Source organism: Protopterus annectens, chromosome 5.part0 (genome assembly GCF_019279795.1).
Source record: "Protopterus annectens isolate FY-2018-M chromosome 5.part0, PAN1.0, whole genome shotgun sequence".
Lineage (NCBI taxonomy): Eukaryota > Metazoa > Chordata > Ceratodontiformes > Protopteridae > Protopterus > Protopterus annectens.
The window spans coordinates 1,705,267,430-1,705,294,073 of NC_056735.1; the positions used below are offsets into that span (position 1 = coordinate 1,705,267,430).

The 26,644-nt window shown below is 37.4% G+C and overlaps 1 protein-coding gene across 1 annotated transcript in view; it reads left to right on the forward strand.

The window, feature by feature from the left end:
* LOC122802100 (3 beta-hydroxysteroid dehydrogenase/Delta 5-->4-isomerase type 1-like) overlaps positions 1-15,413 on the forward strand; it is a 55,470-nt gene extending 40,057 nt beyond the window's left edge. Inside the window, exon 3 of the mRNA XM_044071793.1 lies at positions 13,902-15,413. Coding sequence (XP_043927728.1) covers positions 13,902-14,737 — 836 coding nt within the window. The 3' untranslated portion in view covers positions 14,738-15,413. The remainder of the gene's footprint in view (positions 1-13,901) is intronic.
* The last annotated feature ends 11,231 nt before the right edge of the window (positions 15,414-26,644 follow it).

Here is a 26,644-nt window from a genome sequence, read left to right on the forward strand (position 1 = left end):
GAGTTATAGCCTAGTAGTACTGGGGTGCTCCCAGGAGCCTTAAACCAGGTTTCTGTTACTGCACAGATGTCGATGTTCTCCATACTGAGGAGTGCCTCGAGTGCATGCATTCTGAAGTTTAGACTTCTAGCGTTGAGTAGCATTACCCTCAGTTTTTGGTTACTTGTGCTATTTATGGTGTGGGTTTGTCTTTTGAGCCTTGCCTAAAAAAGGCACTATGGGGGTGGTAAGAGCCTTGGCCAGTGTTCAAAAGCCTAAGGGTGACAGGTGCAAGCCATCTCTTGCAAAGCAACGTGGCTTGTCGAGCATGTCATCCCAGTTGGACAGATACTGGATCCCCTTTGAATGACACCAGAAACTTAGCCAATTGTTGAAATTGATCATTTTTTCTTTATACTGTGACATCATTCTTGGTGAGGCAGGATGCTACTCAGGGTCAGGGTCATACCAGCCTGCGCTACATGATCAGAGAGCTCTTCCATGTCTCTTTTCATGTAGTCCAGGGGGGTACGTCTCAGGTCATTCACACCAACATGGATAATGGCAGAGTTGTATTTGTACTTGTTCTGGAGTGACCTGAGTGCTTGTGTTATGTGGCAGATCCTGGCACCTGACAGGCAGCTAATTATAACCTTCTCCTTGTCCAGCCTAGTTAGTGGGACATCAGTGTGCCTGACTATAGAGTTGCCTATTACTAGTGTGTTGGGTATGTTATTTTGTGTTAAGAGCTGTGACTGCGTGACACACTGATTATGTGAAGTTTGTGTTTCATGATTGGTGATGGGGTGTGGAGGTTGCTTGGATGTCTGCTTTGGAGGTCTCTGTTGCTTTTGCAGATTTTTATTTAGAGCCTCCAAGTATGTTTTCATGTATTCATGTGTGTTATTTGCCAGTGCTGGTTTATTAGGTCTATGTGAGACTGGTGGTGTGTTGCAAGTATTACCCAACCACTCTTGACTGTCAGTTCCAGTCTTGGGTTGAGACAGCTTTGCCTCCAGTTTGGCTGTATAATTGCATCTCTCGCATATATTAGTGTTTGGTGGTAGGAGGAGAGGGTTGACTGTGTACATGAGGCAGTTGTAACATTGCCTCAAAATGCCCAGATTCACCAATTGGACTAGAGAGTACACCGGAAACTGTCCTTTGGACATGCCTGAATAGGTAGTAAGCTGTTTTTCTGATTGGCTGGTGGGGACGAATAGAGAGCCGTGTCCTTCTGGATATTATAGGGGGGGTCTAGTGCTAGGGTTAATTAGTGCTTGCTTTGAGTTTTAAGCAAGTGCTTGACTGTGAAATGAATGGTTTGAGTGCTAAAGTTGAAGGTTTGTCTAGTTCCAAGGGAAAAATTGAAGAGTAGTCTTCGTGGAGCCGAGAATAGTTTAACTCTAGCTAAACGGCGCTGCCCGGTGCACAAAACCGCAGAAATGCAGTTTTTATACCAGGGAAGTGAAAGAGATAGAAATTAGCCCAAAATGGCTGATAAACTACTAACTTCTGGGCTGAAACCACTCCTCCAGGGACAGATAGGCTGCTCAAAGCTCCCCTCTCTCACAGGTGAACAAAGAAACTTCCTTCTATCCAAGTAAGGTATGGGCAATACAGAAACTTGTAACACAGCCCTGGATTCAGCAATAACCTGAAAACTGGACTATACTAGTTCAGAAAGGCGGGTAACAAGTATATATATTTTTTTTTTTTTTTTTTCAGAAAATAGAGTAGATACAATCAAAACACCACTTTAAATGCACATAAAAAGCTATCACACTTTAGTGTGTAGCCTACAACAGTTAAACAGATTATTTAAACACAAAAATGAATTAATTCAAGTGCAGGCAGAAAATAATTACAATATGTAGCAATAACAAACTTTTTAAACCACAGATTCGCTAAAAAACTAGTGTTATAGGCGGAATTAGTTAAGACAGTAAGAAAAGCAGAAAAATGATAATCACTCCAAAGTCACTCTTTTGTCTCTCTGCTGCTGTAGACTCTGCAGAACACCTGGAAGGCACTTGCTGAGTGGAATACAAGTGCAAAAACTGTACAAATGCGTTTTTTATAGCAGGGAAGTGAAAGAGATAGAAATTAGCCCAAAATGGCCAATAAACTACTAACTTCTGGGCTGAAGCCACTCCTCCAGGGACAGATAGGCTGCTGAAAGCTCCCCTCTCTCACAGGTGAACAGAGAAACTTCCTTCTATCCAAGTAAGGTATGGGCAACACAGAAACTTGTAACATAGCCCTGGATTCAGCAATAACCTGAAAACTGGACTATCCTAGTTCAGAAAGGTGGGAAACAAGGATTTTTTTTTTTCAAAAATAGAGCAGATAAAATCAAAATTAGCCCAAATGGCCAATAAACTACTAACTTCTGGGCTGAAACCACTCCTCCAGGGACAGATAGGCTGCTCAAAGCTCCCCTCTCTCACAGGTGAACAGAGAAACTTCCTTCTATCCAAGTAAGGTATGGGCAACACAGAAACTTGTAATACAGCCCTGGATTCAGCAATAACCTGAAAACTGGACTATACTAGTTCAGAAAGGCGGAAAACAAGTATATATATATATATATATATATATATATATATATATATATATATATATGTGTGTGTATATATTTGTTTTTTTTTTTCAGAAAATAGAGAAGATACAGTCAAAACAACACTTTACCCAATTAACCAGTTAAAAAGCTCAAAACTGAGCCCTGTTCCAGCAGTCTTCAATCAGACAAGTTCTAACTGCACAGTCCTGCCACTGGGGTACAGAGACAGTGCACAAGTTATATAAACAAAGCTAGATACAGCCGGCTTGAATCTAGTCTATGCTACAGCAAACAAGGCGTACTGATTTCAGAAAGAAACAGTTCAAGTAAGCATGCGCAATAAGCCTTTAACCAGAAATTCCCAGCTCAGAAGGGCAGAATCTACCCTCTCCTCCCACAAGAGTGCAGACCACAAACCTTCTTAATGTAAAATAACTGGCCTGAAGCCCAAGTGCTTAACCCAGAACTAATACACTTTTAGAATAACAGACACTGAGCCTTCAATCAGCAGTTCCCAACTCAGAAGGATGTATGCTACCTGTCCTGCCACAACAGTTCAGACCACAAACCTTCTTAATGTAAAACAACTGGTTTGAAACCCAAGTGCTTAAACCAAGGGCCTTAGAATAACAGTTACAGTTTAATCAGGCTACTAACAAGCAGTAACAAAGGCAGCATAATAAATTCAATTGAGTACTTTTAAGAAGAGGCAAAAGCAAAATAAGGTAATAAAGTAGAAAGAAAAACAAATACATTAAAGCAGATGAAGTGCAATTTTTTTTTGGAGAGGGAGGAAACAGAGCAGATTATGATACTATAGGGGAATGTCTTTCCCAAGTGCTCTCTCTGTACACAGCAGAGGAGATGGGACTGGTAGGAGTATTTGAAATCAAAATATGATCTCACTGTACTCAGTTGAGTGAGCAAATGAGATGGGTCGAGGAGGAGTGCGCAAAAACAGATTTACAGCAGGGGAGTGCAATTCCAAAGCCACCAAGATTAACACCATAACAGGAAACAGGGAGGGGGGTGGGGAACTAACTGCAGAGAGACAGAGACACAATATTTACTGAATCAAAGACACACAATATTTACTGACTCAAATCTTAAATAAGTGCAGAGAAAAGTATACTTAAATCAGCTTGTGTCCAGTTGATATATGCAGACAAGTCTCAGTAGCCAGCAACTCTGATTAAAATGATTACTATAAATGTAACCAACACAGATTTTAATGCTATCAGAAACCCCCAGGCTAACTAACACTAACAGGAATTTCAAAGCAGTCTAACAACTTTCAATGAGCCCAGATGGCTACACTTTTTCACACTTCAGGCAACTTAACTGCAGAGAGACAGAGACACAATATTTACTGAATCAAAGACACACAATATTTACTGACTCAAATCTTAAATAAGTGCAGAGAAAAGTATACTTAAATCAGCTTGTGTCCAGTTGATATATGCAGACAAGTCTCAGTAGCCAGCAACTGGTCATGGTTAGGGTCAGGGTGTCACTTTAACAGTTACAATCATCTACAGCCAAGGTTCACACCACCAGGTGCCTAACCCTGCCATGGCTGTTCTTCCGTACCACGCACTCTTATGCACACTCACACTTATGGTAATTTAGAGTGCCCAAACCACCTATTGCATGTGTTTGAAATGTGGGAAGAAAGCAGAGCACATGGAATAAACCCATGCGAACAAACTGAGGACAAGAAGACTCCACACAGAAGGTACCCCAGCTGAGCATCGAACCAGAGAACATCTTTCTGTGAGGTGACAATGCTATCCACTGTGCCACTGTGTCATATTGATATATATATATATATATATATATATATATATATATATATATAGATATATATATATATATATATATATATATAGATATATATATATATATATATATACATATACGGATTCACTTCATAACACTGAAACTTCAAAACACTGAAAACACATATCATACATATACTGAGTTTAAACAATATAAATCATAGCACTTTCCACCAAGTGTAAGAAGGGGGGCAACCCCCCTGCACCCCTATGTGGGGGGCTGTGCCCCCACACCCCCTGCTACATAAATATATCAACTCCAAGATTGCAGTTAGTGTAGTGAAGTGCAATCTTGGAGTTGATATATATAACTAACAGGGGGTGTGGGGGGTGCAGGGGGGCTTGCCTCCCTGCTTACCCTTGGTGGAAAGTGCTATGATTTATGTTGTTTAAACTCAGTATATGTATATGTGTTTTCAGTGTTTTGAGTTTCAGTGTTTCGAGTTTTCAAGATTTTGAAGTTTCAGTGTTTTGGTTTCAGTGTTTTGAGTTTCAGTGTTTTGATTGTTCAGTGTTATGAAGTGAATCCATACACACACACACACACACACACACACACACACACACACACACACACACACACACACACACACACACACACACACACACACACACACACACACACACACACACACACACACACACACACACACACACACACACACACACACACACACACACACAGTATTTGTAAAGCAGAACATATCAGCAGTAGGTTATAGCAAACTAGATACCTGAAAGTAATGTAGGTCATAAACCTGACAATCAAACCTATAAAGCTATGAACCTATAATACCAGATGTTTGAGCAGTAGAGTTTAATGACACAGTACACAGACAACATACCCAAATGGCACGTAAGATACAGGCAAGTTTTGTATGTGTATATGGAGAGATAGATAGACAGCTAAATAGATAGATAGATAGATAGATAGATAGATAGATAGATAGATAGATAGATAGATAGATAGATCATATTTCCCTGCATGTGTATTGGCACTTTGATACACTAGCATCTTCTCGTATAACTGTTTTAACAGCTCTCAAATGGCGTAGATATATATTATGTGCATGGTTGTGACAACCATCTTTCTTAAAGTATTGTTTGTACAACAGACATTTGGTAAAGGGTGGGTAATGGGATATCAGCTTATACAGTGTATACTCACAATGAAAAACCATGAAAAAGTATTGGCAATAAATCATTTTACATGTTTTTTGATAGGATACATTTACATACATTTGTAGCTGTTCCTTTAAATAAATATATGGGTACTTGAAATATGTTTATGTAGTCATTTCTAGTATATGTGTACATATACATATAAATGTCTTGGATGAGTAGCTTATAAAATATTTGTTTAATGTTAACCTACAATAATATACACACATATGCAACTACATGCATCCTGCATCCTTGTAGTAAACAACTGCAGCATTTGCATTACTCATGATGTTCACAATAAACAGTCTGCTACTTACAATGTTAATTACCTCCCCCTACTTGGAAGCAAGCACAATAATACAATAAGAAACACTGACAAATCCACAACACAGGATGTTAGCATTCTGTGGTGGTCACATCCAAGATGCTGCCAGACCAAGCACACAAATGCATGCAGACCATGCAGCACAGCAGTCTGATTACAAATATAAAGAATTATTCAATATATTGGTGAATACATCAATTTTCTGAGCACTGTTGGTTTTACAAATGTCAGTTACAAATCCTGTATTGATAGTTTACTTTGTTGTGAAGATTCAGTGTTACACATGTTGTGAAACATCAAGTATTTCAACCAAGTATTTCAGTTACACTGTTTAATGAATCATAACTGATGCACATAACTTCTGAATAACAAAATCGATTTACACACTAGTTGTGTTATCACCCATTGATTCATCCACCTTAGCGCATTCATAAAAATACGACATTAGAATATTCTCAGCACATGTTGTGAAAACCCTGAAAATTAGTAAATTTGTGGTATTTAAATGCAACCAGTGTGTGAACACATTGCTATAATCCCATCAGCAATGATTCTCAGCTACTGTTGTCATCATTCAGTAATGATCACTTACTATAATTAAACTGTTAAGTTACAGCTGAATGCAGACACAACCAGAGTGAACTGTTGTGTTTTCCAGATTCATTTAATGTTTTACAGCTGAATGCAGACACAACCAGTGTGAACTGTTGTGTTTTCCAGATTCATTTAATGTTTCAAAGATTCATACTAACTTTATGACCTAGTGACCTTCAAGAATCCTGACCACAGTAGTTATAAATTACAGCTTACCATGTAAACTCAACATAATTACTTCAGTAAAAGATGATACCCAGGTATTTGTCTAGCATATTATTAAAGGTTGATAGTGATGGATGCTGTTGCATAGGATGTGGAGTTTATTCCACAAGCAAGTGGGTCCTTCATAGAATGTAAAGGCATGGTCCTCTCACAGAATGTGAGATGAGGACAGTGTTTCATGTTTGGCTACAAACTATCTTATGCATTAGTGATATATTAATATGGTACAATGGCACCTGTGGATGATTCACAACAAAAGAAGCATACCAACAGGCAGCTGTTTCCAGCATTATTATAATTAAAGGCTGTTATTCTATCTCTGTTTCTAGCATGATCATAATTCAAGGCAATTACTCTGTCTTCCAGCAGCTATTAACTCATAGATTAAGCATGCCTCTCAGCTGTCCAGATTTTTGCAGAATATCCAGATTTTTTCCTCATTTTTTTGTCTCATCCTCATAACATTTGTGGTTTTCAGGAAAATCATTGACAATAGAAGTCACTAAATAATAAAAGACATTTGAGTTTCAGACTTCATATATTTCAGAAAATAACATGCCATTGCAAAACCTATTATTCTAGCAACTTTCTAAGTGTACAAGAGCAATATTTAGAATCTGACCCTATTTTGGGGCCTTTGTCCCTCCATTATTTTTGCCTTTGTCCAGAATATTTTGTGCTAAGAGGTTAAGAAGTAGATTTAATTTTATATGCTTTCTACCTTTGATTACCTACAGATTAGAATATAGGAACTCCATCTAGTGGAACTTTTTACATAACAAATACATTCCAGTCTTACTTCCTTTTATAGGTGACTTGCATATGAAATACAGTCTCATTTATCTCTGTAAGCAGCAATCCTTTTTTCACAACCTGGCACATTGTTAAGTAATTTTACCTCTCCTAGAAATCCATATGATCTCACTAACACATGTAATTGTTTTCACTTCACACTTCATGCAATTCAGGAAATGTGCTGTTAAGAACTGCACCCCATAAAATAGCTGTTTCCATTGTGACCGTGACTCTACATACTTCGCCCTATAGCTACAAACATAGCTTTTTCCTGGGTATTGCCTTGGCATCATTGAGTTATAATATAAAATTGACTAAGAGCCTGTTTTAATGGCAACAAAACATCAGAATTTCAGCCTTGCCTATCCCTTAAAGACATCCATATTCATGAAATTATTGTGACTTTGCTTCTGAACTATAGTAGCTCCCAACCACAGTATTTTGTCCACATAGTCAATGATAGAGGAAACTGTGTGGACATACCAAATATTTGTAAGGCAATCCTTTGTCTCATATGATATATTACATGACACCAACCTAGAATTTTTAGAGGTCCAAGTGTTTTGCAGCAAAACTGCCTACCACCTTATAGGTGGTCTTTTTGCATGTCCTCTACAGAGCATACAGGTTACTTAAATCAACACAATAAGCTATACATCCAGCCTAATGACATTTTTAACCCATCTATAAACTGTTAAACATTTACAAGCTCCAATGTATATGTCCAGATATTCTTTGACTTTGTGAATACTAACTCCCTGGTGCAAATTGATTCAGTCCTAGCAGGTGTGTTAACCTCCCTGATCTTGTCGTAACAAAATGTTCCCCTCTCATTCCCCCTTCCTTGTAAAATCTGATCATCCAGCTGTTACTTTCACTTTCAGAACAAACTTGCCCACCAATAAGGACCCACAGTATTTTAGGATTATTCTGAAACCAACATATTACTATTTACAGATATCCCAGATAAGCACAACTGGCATATTCTTCCAAACACATCCATTCATAATGCCACCCTTGCCTCAATATAATCTTTAGAGCTCTTCAACTTTATGAATAGCTGCATAGAAGACACTGCTGTCATCCATACAAGACCAGTAATAAATTCAAAAATAAGACAGTATGGTAGAATATCCATCAACCATATAGGAAAAAGGAAAAAACACTCATGACTTTTTCCAAAAAAATGTTTTTTCCACACTATAAAAGCAAGTTATACGTATTTATAAGTATTAAGCAAGGCCCATCGGCATACAGTTAGATAATCTAATTCCCATTCTTAACTTAGAATTGTTTCCAGCTACATTAGGAAACCATATCCACTTTGCCACTTTTTTTACCAGCAATGGTATCCGTGTGCTTAGAAATTTATAGGAAGACTTAGCTACCACTTCCACACTACCCATACACTGCTCAGTTGTACTATTATCTCCCTTGATCAAAAAAAAAAAAAACAAACACTAGATCCATGGTGTTTTTCCACCACCACCCCAAATTGCCCTGCCGACACTTCCAAAACATAACAAAAACCTTCACTGAACATGAGCTCACCATGAATGTTAAGAAGTTTAGCAGAGTTACCTTTGGTAAATCTCTCATTGTTTCCTTTTATTATATCCTGGCATTCCTCTTAAAGGGCACTATTATTAGAAGTCTGGGTACTTACATTGATAATTAGCTCACTTTTTGGCCACCATATCTTAGATGAGGTCAAAAAGTCCTTCTCCATCTCACACCTTATCTGTTATAGTGTCTCTTCTAGGTCCAAGGATGTCTTTACCCCCCTTTATACCTCCTTAATTATGCCTTGGCCAGAGAGAGAGAGAAGTGTAATTAGGATACAGGAAGCATGTGCTGGAAAGGCAAGGATGCAGCCCCCCAAATCAGTGATGATACTTTCTGTCTGTGTGCGTGGGTGTGGGAGATCATGTATGTATGGACAGAGTGGGCATAGGTAGTGCTTGCAGTAACACAAGTGCTCCAGTCACTACCATGACAGGCTTTAGATCATAAAAAAACTGCCAAACCAGTCTCTTGGCTGCATGGATGATGTCCTTCCCTCCAGACTATATATGTGACCAGGAGGAGGCTTGATATTCAGCAGGCATGGGACAAAATTCATACAAAAAAAGGAAAAAAAAGATTCTTAACTAGAAAAAAAATTCTGGTTAAAAGCACTTAAACTACTTCATCAAACAAAAATGTCTATCCCAATAGTTAGTCTCTTACAGGCTGCTGAGAGGAGATCTTTGCCTAGCATTTTGCTCTATGAAAGATCTTATTTATTTATTATATATCTTACTTATCTTATATTTCAAACTACTTAACTTTTATTGAACAAACAGCTCAACTAATACCCAGTCCAAGGACATAAACCTCCAAAGTAAGTAAGCAATACATGCTGTCATCAGAGTCATATTTGAAGTAGGGCAAAGCGAGCAGCTGCCCTGGGTCTAAGCTCTCAGGGGGCATGACTGGCAGGTGCCAGTGGTATAGGAGTGCAGATTTGGCATAGAGTTATGAAACTATGAGAATATTATGATTTCATAAATAAATGAATAATTGAATGAATGAATGAATGAATGAATGCTACTACCACATTTGCACTGAAGGGTTGAACCACGCCTTATGCGAGCTGAGTTGATGAGTGTGTAGTACAGAAGTGAAGGAAAAAAACAGCATTTGTTTTATTATTTATTTCTTTTTTTGTATGCAACTTTGCGAATACCTTAGTTTTTTTTTTTTTTTTTTTTTTTTTACTTTTTGGCTTTGAGTTGGAGGGCACCCATTTATGAATATGTGCATGAGCTGATTAACACTAATAGTCTATCATAAGAAACTGGTCTATCTTTGTTATCACAAGAGTGATGCAACTAAGCCTGCTGATTGCTTTTCAGCCCTAAATTTAGTAGAAATCCTTGAACATGTGAGTTTATGTGCATCTACCAATATACTTGATTCAGCTTTATATATCCTACTATAGCAACCTATGGCCAAAATATATAATTCTTCACTTCTGTGCATATAAATATGGTTATGAAACTTGGTAATCTCCATGTCATATTTTTCGCAACATTATTTTTCTTCCCACTCTAGACAATATATATAAATACAAACTTGCATAAACTATGTAAGAATTCTACAATTAACGAAACTCACTTGGGCATCACTACCAGTTGCTGCATATAATTTATCATGTAACATTTAATACCGACTCACTTCAGGAACAGGACTGCCATCCCCTGACTCATCAGATTCCGTATGTGACTCCTTATCTGGAGTGTTTGAAGTGCCAACAGCTTTTGCTCATGGCATAAAGATGTACAGATGAATGGTTACATTTATAGTGTTCAAAAAGGCATCGTTCTTGGAGTTCAATATGGTTTCCAAGCTAAGTCAGTAATTTTGATTAGAATGTAAAGATATGTACTAATTGTTCACACCACATAATTATATCAAGCAAAGAGGATGGTCTGCACATACCAAGTAGTATCACCATATCATATACTTAATATTACAGTCCTCCAAGCTCCTGTAGCAGCATTGCCAGAATTCTTTCTGCAAGTATGCAAATTCTATGGTTTTATTACCTTGAATAATATATTTCTTTTTATATCAGACATGTCCCGAGGTGAAGCAAAGGGAAGGGGGTTGCTTTTTCAATTAGTGAATCTATCACAAATACTACACTTTCTAGTGCAGCAGTGATTCAGAGAAGGTTGTTTCTGCTAGGGCTTCAGAATGGCTATCCCATTCCCATTTCTTCTCTTATGTTCTCTCTTAAGTCTAAACCTCACAGCTATTTACTTGTTTTGCTGAAAACGCTCTGTTAAGGTGATATGCTAGTCTTATTTTCAATTTGGTATCAAAAAGCAGAAAAAAATCTTGTACCAATTTATTTTGTTCCTCAGTTGCAATATTAGTAAGTTTAGTATTCCTGCCATGAATAAAAAATTGCCACTTGGATAAGGAGCATTTCAGCTCATTAAATTTTACAAAGTCCACTATCCATAACATAACAGGCAACAGCTGCTATTTCTTAAATGGGGAATGCTGGAATATGTAGTAATATAGAAACAGTTTGAGCTGCACTAATGAAATATAACTGACTTGTTTTGTGTTGGCATTTTTAGTTGACGTTTATCTGACCCAGGACAAGAATACTATAGAGCTCCTTTTGGTCCTAAATGACATTATTTTTATTTTGATTAAATAATTACTATAGCAATAACCCATGCCTGGGTGTGGGTAATGCTGGATTTATCCACGGTTGGCGTGGTTTGGTCCCGAGGGCGAAGCCCGAGGGACCAAACAAAGCCAACCGTGGGTAAATACAGCATTACCCACACCCAGAAGTGGGTTATTGCTATTATACCATGACATTATTTAAGAAAAGAAACTATTACTTTTCTTAAATAATGGCATAGTATAATGCCTGTTTACTGCCCTTCCGCAGATGTCTGGCATCCGCGGCAGTTCTGATGTACTGCGCACTCGCGGTACATCAGAGCTGTGGGCAAAAGCAACGGAGAAAGCAAGATCGCCGCTTTTTTTTACTGTTTAGCTATGTTAAATGGGTTTAACATAGCAAGACAGGTTTAAAATAAGCAACGGAGATATCCGTTGCTTATTTTAAAGCTGTCTCGCTATGTTAAACTCATTTAACATAGTGAACAGTAAAAAGCAACAGAGATCTTGCTTTCTCCGTTGCTTTTTAAAACCTGTCTCGCTATGTTAAATGGGTTTAGCATAGAGACAGCTAAAATAAGCAACGGAGATCTCCGCTGCTTATTTTAAAGCTGTCTCGCTATGTTAAACCCATTTAACATAGCGAGATAGTAGAGTTATACTAATGGAAAAAAGTCCGGGCGACCGGACCTTTTTCCATTAGTATAACTCGATTTACAATGTGCACGCTGGCCAATCAGCGTGCATGTTTTGGGGGGGTCATGGTATAATTTATAGTAATTAACCTCCAGAATATATTTACTTTTTTTTTTTTTTAGCAATTTGTTAATTGGATAAATGAACTTTTCCTCAGACCATTTTCAGCCATGACCTGAGCCACAGGGTCAAGGTCAGGGATCTATGCAAAGACTGTAAGTCAGAACTGAACTCTAGAACCTGAAATTGTGAAGTAGAGTTCTCATCACCAAGCCACCCATGCTGTCCAGGTGCTGTGTTGGTGTATACAGATTGCTGTTTTCATGAGTTTTAACTCTAGAACTACCGTTTATTTCCTGAATTTAATAGTACGATGGGAGTAAAACTGTAAGCTTAGTATGAATCTAACATATGTTACATTATGTCCAGAGGATGAAATCCCTTACTATTTAGTTTGTGGTTTAAGACATTCATAACCAGAGTTTAAGAAGTGTGTGCATGTGTGCGCATGTGTGTGGGTATGAGCATGTGTGTGTGTGTGTGTGTGTGTGTGTGTGTGTGTGTGTGTGTGTGTGTGTGTGTGTGTGTGTGTGTGTGTGTGTGTGTGTGTGTGTGTGTGTGTGTGTGCGTGTGTATACATAGTATGAGTGAATGATTCTGGTCACTAAGTATAAAATGTGCATAACATGCATGCACCCATTGTTGCTTATTGTTTAGTTATTATAGGATACCAGAACACTACTTTCCCATTCCCACTATTACCTGAATTCACATTGTAGCTAACGTAATCATAACTGACTGTTGTGCAATAAAACTCTTATCTAATAACTGAAATTTGATTGTAGGTAGTTTAAAATTATATCTAAGACCCTTCTTATTGTTGTCTGAAGGCTGCTGTATTAACATGCATCCAATTGCCTTATTGGTTGAAGAGTGATACATTAGTAAATAGACAGTTATGCTGTCATATTAAGCAGTTTTTCTAGAAGAATAAAACTATAAGGTGCTAACACGTATCATCCTATAATCATGGATTTTGAGTCCTTTAGTGTCTTTTTGCAAATCATGCAGTCACTTAACCAGAAAGCACCCCAGGGTCTCTGTATGTATATGTGAGTGGTGGACATAGCAAGTAAAATGAATAGCTGCTGTTTGTGCTATTATGAGCTCTCACACTACCTGTCTACTTACATACTTCTAATACCAAATGATTGTGCAGCTATATTTGATATTGTATATTTCATCCCCTGTGCTATTTATTTGCAGAACTGCCTTTGGCATTTGTATTGCCTGAGAATAGTCCAATGAAGATCATATTAGTGACTACTTAATAAACAAATAAATTGTAAAATGCAGTGATTCAATTAAATAATTTTTTCCTTGAAATAAGTTGGACTTTTCAGATTGTGTTGTGGTAGAAATGATCTCAAAACACATTGTAGATGTTCTGATATTGTTTTTCTAGCAATTGCTACTACTGCAACTATTATGAATAATCACCCTAATAATAATGATATTAATATTTATTTTGAAGGAACGCAGCTTTTACTGGAGGCCAGCATCCAGGAAAATGTCAAATTCTTCATCTACACAAGCAGCGTGGAAGTGGTTGGACCAAATGCACAGGGTGACCCAATCATAGACGGTGATGAAGACACAGTCTACAAAACTAATTTAAAATTCCCATACAGTAAAACTAAACATAAAGGAGAGCAGCTAGTTCTGAAAGCAAATGGACAACAATTAAAAAATAATGAGAAAATGGTTACCTGCACTTTACGCCCAATGTACATATTTGGAGAAAATAGCAAATTTATTTTACGTTATATAGACGATGCTATTAAAACAGGAAATATTTTAGTGCGCAACTCCAGGCCTGAGGCTCTAGTAAACCCTGTCTATGTTGGAAATGTTGCTTGGGCACATGTTTTACTATCCAAGGCATTACAAGATCCAGAAAAGGCTAGAAGGATTGGTGGGAAATTTTATTTTATTTCTGATGATACACCACACATGAGTTATGCTGACTTAAACTATGAAGTAGCAAAGGATTTGGGATTTAGAATTCAGCCAAGGTTGACATTGCCCCTACCACTGCTGTATGTTATTGCTTTCCTTCTGGAGCTAGTGAGAGATATATTAAAACCCTTTATTAGGTACACACCATACATTAACCGACCTCTGTTGACTATGCTTAACACACCATTTTCTTTCATTTACAAAAAAGCTAAGAAGGACTTTGATTATTCTCCATGCTACAGCTGGGAAGAAGCAAGAAAAAGAACCAGTGAATGGATAGCATCAGTTTTACCTCAGCACAGAGAGTATGTCAAATGTCCAAGCAATACTTATAAAACACTCTGCAAGTGAGCTAAGGAAAACTTGCATTAATATTCCATTCATAAAAGCAATTACTTTTTCCTTTTTTTTAATTTTCCTTCCACACCACCAGCCTTTTTTATTATTACTTACTCATTCTTCTTACTACTGCAGCATAGTGAAACTGAACCAGTAATGGTCCATTATCCCAATGTGAGGTGTTTTATTCACTATCCCCATCTCCTCCTCCTGGAATCCGGTATGTGTGCCCCCCCAACAGTAATCGATCCAAACATACATATACTATTACCTGTGCCTCATGCAGTGAACTATTATGCAAATACTGCCTGGTGAACCAATACATCTGATGTTAGTCCTTCTCCTGTTGCCACTCCAACTGGTCTCCAAGAGGTGGAAGTTGTCTTGTAACTGAAATGACTTACCACACACCTGGATTAACTAGATCACCATAGCTACTCACTGTCATTCACTCTTGCCAGTTCTACTATCCTCTGGAATGCTAATCAAGTCCTTCTCTCTTGAGCCACAATAAGGACTTTATCTCTGTTCTCCAAAGAGCTGGTCTAGCACAGTTAATTTTGATATATATTATTTAACAAATAAATATTTGATATAATTTTATAAAAATGCAGATCTTTTAGTGTGAGAATGTTATGCATACAGATACATATGTACATGTAGATACACACCACACACACACACACACACACACACACACACACACACACACACACACACACACACACACACACACACACACACACACACACCTACTCAATCTATCTGGACATGCAGTGATTTATAGTATGCGAACTGCAGCAGGTATAGGTAACAGAAGAAAAATATTTGCTTTTACAAGGTTGAGGTATATCTCATTACCGCTGAGTGACGTCTACAGGCGTTTCTGCAGTTACCTCCTACTGCTCCTCTAGGCGTCAAATATTTCCTCTTCATATTTGCATTAATAAATCCAAAACCATGCTGCACACAAGGTATCAGAATATATTATCTTGAAGCATATATGATGGCAAACACAATTGTATTGATATATGACCTCTGTTAATAAATATTTGTTAGAACTGTAAGGTGATAAATTCATTTTTTAAAGGCTGAAGCCACACCCACTGGGAGTTAAAGGTATACACTCAAAAGAGCTCTGCTGGAGGGAATGAGATATAATAAATAAGTATGAGAAGGCACAACTTGCAGAGTAGCATGGTGGAATAAATCTGTAGATGCTAACCCAGTTTTGTAATCATCTGAAACAATATTAAAATTATTTAAGCAATGACATGCCTTCATAACATTTTATATAATGGAGTACTTTTATGTGTTATCTAGAAAATCAGGAAGCATGTTAAAAGGATATATTCTTCTATATTATAAAGCTTTTAAAATCTGCTTTTGTTTGCAAGCTAGGAAAGTCACAACATAAAGCCAAAACCCAGCAATCAAAGCTTGAGCACTTAGAGAATATGTATGATCCATAAACGTCTCCTACAAACACACAACCAGATCTTTGCTTAAGCATACTGCGCAATTCTTCAACTGATTTCTCCATCTACAAATGAAGCCTAATTTGCTCTTGGCCACCTTATGCAATGAGGCCTTGTACACATCAATTTCACATGGCGGTGATGGAGAAGCAATGCAGTACTGATTAGCACATTATTCTGATTACTCAGAAGTATTTATTGCTTTCATTTCTGCTTTATCCAGCTTGGCATATTTTGACAAAAATATAAATTTTACATGTCAGGAGTACTGTTAAGAGAGACATCTTTTGACAACTTACACTGACCATTTTACAGATCACTTTGCATTAATTTGTATATGTCTTATGTTCAAAAGCTTCATACCACACACACACACACACACACACACACACACACACACACACACACACACATATATATATATATATATATATATATATATATATATATATATATATATATATGGATGCCACCACTGTTTGGATTGCTAGTTGAGATTCTAATACTAAGCCAAAATACTGTTTTGTCATAAGGATGGTAATAACTAACATGTTGGCAACCTCCTAGCTTGTGGGCAGAAGAGGTAATGATGAACAGGTAAAGCTAAAAGTCCCATGGTTACCTGTAAGGGCTGTGGGAACCAGTCATGTCTTGGATTTGAAGTATCACTGTGGAAACCTTTTCTTTTGCACAGTTCTAGTTACCAATGCCACATTAGCTTTCTTAGTGAAGCAAAGGTATTCTTCTCCAGCCACTAGGGAGCAAAGTTACTTGCTAGAGAATTTCCTAGCAGGTTAGGTTTGATCAAAGAAAGAAAAAAGTCTTGAGACAATTCTTTCCAGATCAGTCCTTTAGTCAGTGCAGTTATGCAGATAAGTGCTTTCTGAGAGTGTTCAACTGAGCTGTAATTTTTCATGAACAATGCAAAGCGGGCAGCAATCTTAACTAATCTAATGCTATAAACTTCATGAAGGTTTTAACAGTGACAGTACAATAGCAATGGATCTGCATATGAAACCAAATGATCCAGTTTAATTTTTATTTGCCAGCAGCTGTCGTCTAACATGTTTAGGTTAAAGAATTCCCATATCTGAGCTTTTAAATGTGAGATATGTTTGCTCGGAAGATTAACAATCTTCAATACACTCCAAACAATTATATCAGTTTCTGTTACATTGGGTATAGTGAGGTCTAAAGGACCAATGTTACTGGACATATAATTTTTCTCAACTAGTTAGTCCTTGGTTGAAAAGTTCTTGTCCTGTATAAATGCATCCCTTCAGCCTACTTAAACCGGTTGGCTTGGCTGTGTTCCTTTCTTAAGGTTTTCTTTGTGCAAACATGTTAAAAAAAACTAAATGCTTTACTACATCCAGTTTATTAATTTAGAGCAATATCAGCTGACATATGTCCTGTTGTTTGATGTGCGTTATTTATTTATATTTGTCCCTAAGGATCACTGCAGGCGATGTTTCATGACAGTTTAACACATGCACTGTTGAGCATAATTATTTCTTTACAACTTGTGATCAGTCTAAGGCACTTGCTAAGTTTAAATCTGTATTCATAAAGACTGTTTTATAGCTCCCATTTGAAATGCTGGCACTCATAACACTGAGTGCCGACAAACACACATAAAAAAAAAAAAAAAAAAAAGACAGAAAATCCAGGAACAGAGTGAATCCCAAACATCACTCTTCTCTTCTCTTTTAAACTTCTGCTTGCAGGGGACAAGCTCCATATACCCACCAAAACCTCCAATGCGAGGGCAAGCACTCTCCCGAACTTATATACTGTAAGATCACCTAACTTGGAGAAAAACAGGCAGGAAATTCTTATCTGAGATATTAAAAATCCAAAAACTGAAAATGAGCTAGAAGAACACAAGTGGAAATTAAAATAAACTCAAACACACACACACACACACACACACACACACACACACACACACACACACACACACACACGCACATGCATAGTGAGATAAATTTTGGGACTGGTGTTGACAAGTCAGTTATGTGTATAAAAATGTGCTGAGACTGTAATGAAGAGTGTTCTCGAAGATAGTGGAGAAGTCACCAAGGGTCAAGGGACTAAACTTCAAAAATTAAAGTAATTCATAGTGCATGGACTATCTCTGTGGTTTATTTTAATGAATTTCTTATTATCATGTTAACAAGATGGTGCTTGTCTGTGGCATACAGCTGGCCTGTCTTGAAAGTCTCTTTCATAATTCCTTTAGACCCAGGCCTGTTAGCTACTGGTATAGTTAGCACTTCAGAGATAGCTACCTCAGTCTTTTGTTCTGGAATCTCTTTGCCACCCCCTTGCACATGCTTGCTGCTATCTCAAACACCTCCTTCAACAGCTTATAGGTGCACTGCTATTCTTGGTGGACATCATCATCTCCTTCAAAGATTTATTAAATATAAGTCCCAAGAGCAGTTTCAGTGTAGTCTTCTCTCCCCATCTCTCATGCCAAGACTCATGGCCCTCTAGCTGATTGAGTCTCTAATTATCAAAACTATAATTTTGCCTCAACACACTTTCTCTCTCCTTCTTTACTTCCAGCCTTTGTTATTACCTGTTCTACCTGCAACCTCCCCCTCAAAAGTTCTACTACTCCAAACCATACTTACCATATGTGCTAGTTACATCCCTCCCTATACTACAAAACTTGTTTTGTTATCACTAACACTTCCTAAACACCATCTCCACTGCTCTGCCTTTTCACTCTCAGTTCTTCCTTTCTCAAAGTGCCTCTCCCTGCCCACTTCCTTCCTGCTTTCCTTGTGGTGTTAGCTATTACACTGTCATCTTTAGCTCCATCTCCCCTTCCTCACTGTCACCGCTGTCTGCCTAACCCTCCATCTTGGCCTCCTTATAATCCTTTACTTTATGGTTGCATGTATTTAAACAAGTGAGATTATTATCCATCTGCTAAAGAATGAAAACCGGAACAGGGAGGATCATTTTTAACAGGCTAGACACAAAAATATGATAACTATTTTAGATATAATTTTGTAGAAAAATAAGTACATTTTCTACCCAGAAACAAACATTTTGGAAGTGAGATGACTTGGTTCAAACCTAGATCATCAAGGCTGTATCAAGGTTTTTTGATAATTATTTCTCTGCTGTTTACTATACACAAAGTAGGAAATGGGGTTAATTGTCTTGAGGACAAAGACATACAGATGTCTTGCAGACGAGGATATACAGACAGATAAACAAGCTGCTGACATATATCTTCTTCAGTACTGTGCTTCTCAGAAAAAGATGGCACTGCCATATTTGTTCATTAAGAATAAGGATTGTAGAAGGGACATAAAATAACTAGATATAATGCCATCTGTTAATTCCATTAACCTATGGTAAATTAAAAATTTAATTCAGATAAAATATACAGACATGCAGTATTTGAACTGTATTACAACTGATCACCTGTCATAGGTGTTATCATTAGCTTTGGACTATAAAGAAAGCCTTAAGCTCAAACTCAAAAATGAATAACCTTAGGGCCAAGATTCTAAAACAACTTATGACCATGATGAGGATATGCTGTAAGTTTACAATCCATCTGAAAACATAAATGATTCCAATAGATGTCTTGTGTGCTTATTTATGCAATGAATGACAATGAAGACTCATGCAGGCTTTCATAGGTGGTGTCAGCACTGCTCTTATTCTGAGTTCACTATCCTGAACACCACGGTAAGCATAACGTTTTGGAGCATCCCTGAAAAGCTAGGTGTACTCTGTTACCAGCTACACAGTGAGTGGACTGTTTTAACACCCACAATGTTAGTATATATGCATAATCATGGGAATCCAGCACCTGTGTGATACCAACCTGAAAACAATACAGCTGGAAAATATGGTGAATGATTGACTGTTTATTACATCACAGTGTTAAAATAGCTAATTGTTTGCATTTTCCCCACTGTATTATGTATTTCTGTGTACATTACCATTTATTGTGAGCATTTGCAATATAATAACCCTGTTCCACCAGTAGAAAAAGGTTTTATGATTAAGAATAAAGGGTTTTCTATTAACCAGTGGGCCTAGTACCTTACTGTAATCTACACAGACCTATGGGCATGTTTACATTATTACAGAAGTGTCAGTACTGAAGTTTTACTATGGTATATTACAACATACACTGACATCTCACTTTAGTTTTCCACTAATGTCTGGTGACTCTTTCCATCATTAAGGTGTGTTAAAGTTGAATAAGTAACATGACCACTCCACTAAAGAAAATTTGCATGTTCTGTATAGTGCATGATGCTGGACTCATGATTGAATAACATGTTCCTAGATGATAACAGAAAAAAATTTAATCCTCCTCTGTTTGCTGGAAAAAGAATCTTCATTCATAACAAAATCATGAACTGCATTTCAAACCTCCCTGCATTTCCATAGTACTGTGACTTGAGTTGCGTATTGCAACAATCAATGTTCTGGCTATCAGTATCAAATGTGTGCCCTCTAATAATGATCAAATGTATTCATCTGTGTTCAGACTCAGACTATGAACAGACAGTACAGTTTATTTGTATAACATGTTTTAGAACTATTATCCAACTTAGCGGATTTTCATGGAAAGGAGCAACATTCCTGGACACAGATCTAATCTGTAACCCTGTGTTTTCTCTATTGTGTGGCACATTCCTAGACACAGTTCTACTCTGTGATCCTATGGTTTCTACCCTTTGTGGTACATTCCTGGACATAGTTCTACTCTGTGATGCTATGGTTTCTACCCTTTGTGGTACATTCCTGGACGCAGTTCTGTTCTGTGATCCTATGGTTTCTACCCTTTGTGGTACATTCCTGGACCCAGTTCTACTCTGTGATCCTATGGTTTCTTCCTTTTGTGGTACATTCCTGGATGCAGTTCTGTTCTGTGATCCTATGGTTTCTACCTTTTGTGGGAGGACTCTGTAGGGGCGTGGCTATAGACAAGGATAATGGTAGGGATGACATGTTGGTATACAGCATTATAGCGCATTGTCCTAATTGGAAATCTGTCCTCATATCTGAAACAGAATAAATTAGGTAGTAATTACCAGATTAACTCACTCCTCTCTACAAATGAAAAATGCAGACAAAGTAACTATTGCCATTTTATTAACACAACACAGTTTTTGTATTAACATGTAAAAACACTCAGTCTCCAGTGTTATTCTCCACGTGCACTTGAGTCCCTTCTGCCCTGGCTGCCTTATAATTGATCAAAAGCTGCAAAAATGTCTTCTGTTTGTATTGTTTAACATTTATAAACAAATTATGCTAACAATTTACTCTTCTCCTAACCATTCAACAGGTTGTGTATATTTTCTTTATATAACCATGCACTATACAAACTTTATAACCTTGTACATGTCTATAACCATGTAATATACAAACTTTTTTGTAACCTTGTACATATGTATAGCCATATACTAAGCAAATTTTGTAGTCCTGGGCTATCTAAATGTATGCTAATGTAAGATTATCATATTGGTTATATTTCCTAAATTCACACAACTGTCACCAAATATGTAAGGATAAGAAGTTACAGGATTTCAGCCCTGCATTATTCCCATCAATTAACATTAGGCACATGGAGGTATGGAGCTTAAATCCTGACTTCTGGCACCAAATATGGAAGGAGCAGGAGTTAAGGCCTTGAATCCTATACCACTGCTCCTAGTTATGTATATAAAGAGGTGCCTGACCTTAAGGGTTAATGGGAGGTGCCCACTACTACCTTGGATCATGACAAAGGCATGCCACAGTAAAATAAACTTCAGAATGTGCTGCTACAAATTAGGGTTGCAATTCCTAGCTCCACATGATTTTGCAAACCTTGCACAGAGTGAGGTGCATTATAGTGCGATCTTACATACCCACAAATACCAAAAAAATAAGTTGCAAACTCCAAATGGAAAACACCAATTTAATGAAGAATAAAATAGGGTAAAATCTCCAGTTAGTGCTTTTGTCTCACTTAAACTACACAGAGACTTCTTCAGACTCACAAATACACACATAACAAACACTCACTCAAATACAGTATTTCCCAGGAATGGCTACGGATACCTTTCCAGTGACAGTACACCTTTTCTACTTTTTTGGTGCATGCTGCAACCAACTAGACCAATTTGGTACCAAGAAGTTACTAAAACTATCAAATTGATGAATGAATTTTATGTTACCAATTTCTGACCTCAAGTATTTTATCCCTTACCTAAATGACATATCCACTGCCAGACAGGCTAATTATATTTGAGGAGATGTGTCTCGAAGAACATCTATCTGGATTTTTCTGGGGTGAGGTTTCATGTCTTATTAACCTTAGTCAGCTCAACAATTAATGTTCCAATTCAATTTTTAAAGCTAATGGAAAGTTTCCATGTAGATAGTAATATACATGTATGCACTTTCAAGGTTTAATCACTTTATACAAGTACTCCACATAAACAGGGTATCACTGCAGCCAAGAAGAACAATAACAACTGTACCAGAAAAACTACTGATACAGCTATTAGACTGTCTTTTAGGGAAAATGTATTTTATTTCCAAAATAGGTGTTGCAATCAAATGTTGATTTATTGTCATGGGGATGGCCTTTGTTCCAACATTCACTGAATTTTTCATTTTTTTTTACAAACATTTTTTTTATGACGAGACTCACAATAACTATTTCAACCTTTTGCTCATTTGGAGATAGCATCTTGATGACAATTGGTGTTATAGTAAGGTACCATCAGCACTTTCCTGCATTTTGTTGACTATTTGAATATACTTTCTCTATTAGCTTTATGGTATCTTATAAATTGTTTACCACCAATTGTTTGGATATAAATGTCACATAATTAGTGCCTATGATGTCTTATAACTCATTTATCACCAATTGTTTGGATATAAATGTCACAAAATTAATTGATGGATCCTTAAAGACTTCTATATTTTGTAACCCTTATTCTACAAATGCACTGTAAGCTGATGACCAAAATCATTCCTTTTTCACAATTTATTCACATAAAAATGAATATGTACTCACTCAACTAACTATCAAAAGGAGGCCTTAAGTGCAGAGTATAAATTCAGACAGAGGGGATATAGTACCACCTGTATTAAAAAAGCATTGGAGGTAACACAAAATTTGGTATGCACTAATCTTTTAGAATACATTCATTGTCATATTACAGCACAAAAATCAGGATTTCAGATTTGTGATTAACCATGGTACTGACAGAATTAAGATCAAACAAGTTATTCAGAAACATTGGTCATTACTATATGATAATATGTTTTAATAATTTGGTGACTGAAAAATGTTATAGGTTCATAGGTTCATAGGAGTTTACTAGGCTAATGGCCCAAGAGCCCTTACAAGCCTAGCCAGATTTAACCAGAGTTTCCCAATTTTCAATACCTAAGTGAACAAAGTTTACTATCCTGTTGCTCTACAATCTCTGCTGCTCTACTGTTCTGCTGCTCTACTGTTTTGCTGCTCTGCAATCTCTGCTGCTCTACTATCCTGCTGCTCTGCAATCTCTGCTGCTCTACTATCCTGCTGCTCTACAATCTCTGCTGCTCTACTATCCTGCTGCTCAACTATCCTGCTGCTCTACAATCTCTGCTGCTCTACTATCCTGCTGCTCTACTGTTCTGCTGCTCTACTATCCTGCTGTTCTACTATCTCTGCTGCTCTACTATCCTTTTATTTCAGAAAAGATCAGAATTTGGGCAAATACTCTCTGACCATAAAAACAATTTCTGACTCCACTTCTTCAATATTTTATTCAGAACAAGTTAGTGATTATTGTCCTTCTAGTAGCTCCTCATGTTGCCCACATTTTTGTCCAATAAAATGTTTCACTTCTTCAAACACTAGCAATAGAATCAGATTTAGAAACCGATCACATGCAAATCTGAGTGAGTTATTTATGTGGCTTTTTGTATGTGAAGCACATCTTACATTTTACTAGACATCAAGTGTCTGTAAACAAAGACTTTCTTTACATTTAAATGATGTCTGATGTTTTAGGCAGTGTAATGCATTATACAAACATACTTTAAAGCACTAAACAACAAAATTCACATTCATCGGGCTTGATAGAATTAACCCTTTGCCAATCAGAGCAAAAGTGAGTGGCATATGATCTTAAAAAAAAAACAAACATCTATAAATTATAAATGTAGGTACTTTATGCACTCCAGGGCAAAATTAATCTAGTTCGGTCCTAATAACTGAAATCTTCTCACCGATACAATTTATGCTTTTACGTGTCCGTGTTGATGAGTTTCTTATGTTTGACCACAAGAGGGTGACAAATGACTCTAGAAGTTGCCATTCAAATATTAACCGGCTGTGTATTGCTGTGATCAAAAGCTTTACATTATATTTTGCTAACTGAATTTATTTATTTCATATATACTCATTTATGTTCTTGTTTCATTATTCTACATATGTGTATATTTATATAATTGCCATCTTTTCCAAATATTTCCATTGTTTCTAGTACCGGACAATGAGAAAGATGACATCCTTCATATATTTTTGATGCTCGTTGTATGTGTTGAACAAGCATTACTAAGATTTGTTTTCTGTTTCTTATGGTTTCATTGTAATTTGACTTTTTGTGTTGTATAAGGTTGAATACTGTCCATAGTTTGCACCATTGATATGTCTGTTTTGGGAAAACCACAGGCTTAATGAATTAGGATTTGATTGTTACTGGACTGTTTTTCCTGTTGCTTGCATATATTATGCAAATAAATATAAAGAAATATAGCACAGTTGCACTTCCTCTGAATTAATTGGTCTGTGTGTAAATCACATATGCATGAAGGAGACCCAGTTCTTACTAGCTTCAATCTTAATGGTAGAGATAGAGTCTCTGGGTTTGAGTCTTAGTTGAAGCATACACTTCTTCATTGCTGTGTTCCTAGGCTTTCACCAGGCCCTGCAATCCCAAAAGTTTGCAATTGATATAAAGGGTTATTTAAGTTTTGGTTCAGGGAATTTGTTCATGTATCTCTCATTTCCCCTTAATTGTATATTGTTTTATTATTTTGTTTTGGGGGTAGGACAGTGTTCTACACTTAATTCTGTATGAGCTTCATAGTTAGGCTTGACTATGGATGAAAAAGGGTCTGATATCCAGGCCACATACCTGATAAAAAAGCAAATAAAACTAAATATGTAATTGCATTTTCCCCTCATCTCATTAATTGTTTTGTACACTCACACATAGTTCATAGGTTCATAGATGTGTACTAGGCTAATGGCCCTGGAGCCTTTACAAGCCTAGGCCATAGGATTACCCGGGCATCATGCAACCCAACCTTAGTTCCCAATGCCTCTGTCGAGTAGAGCCACTAGAGTGATCCCCAGGGTGAATTTTCTATTTCCCATACACTCATCAAGATTTATCTTGAAGAAGGCCAATGAGGTGCTCTGTTTGACATGAATGGGAAGTCTGTTCCATAGCATGGGCAGTCTGAGTTATGAACCTGTCCCTCCAGTATATTCTGTTGATTGTGGTAATGTGGTTGCAGTCTCTGCAGCATGTGGTATGGAGGGATTGGGATTTCTTTAGATGTAGCATTTATAACAGAGGTAGGTCAGACATGGCTTTGTAAGTCAAGCAGAGATTGCCTCTAAGTAGGCAATATGAGACAGAAAATAGTTTTTTGAGTCTATCCATATAGGACAACTGTTTAAGGCCTAGGATCATCTTTGTGAGGTACTTTTGCAGCCTCTCCAGTTGTTGCAGGTGTCTAGTGAGGTACATGCCAAATGGGGCATTGTACTCGATGATTAGCCTAATGAGGGAAGAGTAGAGGGAGACAATGACCTCTTTCTTCCTGGATGCAAAACCCTTAGTAATGAGATGTGCCGCATAGGACTTTCTGACCACAGTGGCAATGTGGTGGTCAAAAGAGAGGTTGCTATCAACCTGTGTTCCCAGATCTTTTATAATGCCTTCTGTGTTCAGTGGACTACCATCAATGTGGCAATTCATGGGAACCGAGTTTTTCCCAAAGGGGATCATGACACATTTTTTTGGCGTTGAGCATAAGGCCATGGTTCTGACACTAGTCATTGGTCTCAGTGAGGCCTTTCTGCAAGATGTCAGCATCACTTGGGGAGTTAATAATAGCTCTGAACTTGCAATCATCTGCAAACCTTGTCAGCCAGTGTCATAGGTTCATAGGTAGGTACTAGGCTATTGGCCCTGGGGCCTATACAAGCCCAGCCAAAAAGGTACCCTGGCTTTTGCCACCCAAGAAAATTATTTTCCTGTGCCACTGTCAAGCAGAGCCACAGAGGTGATGCCTGGGGTGAATTTCCTATTTCCCATCCAATCATCAAGATTTTTCTTGAAGAGTGCTAATGAGGAGCTTTTTTTGATATTGATAGGTAGTTTATTCCAGAGTA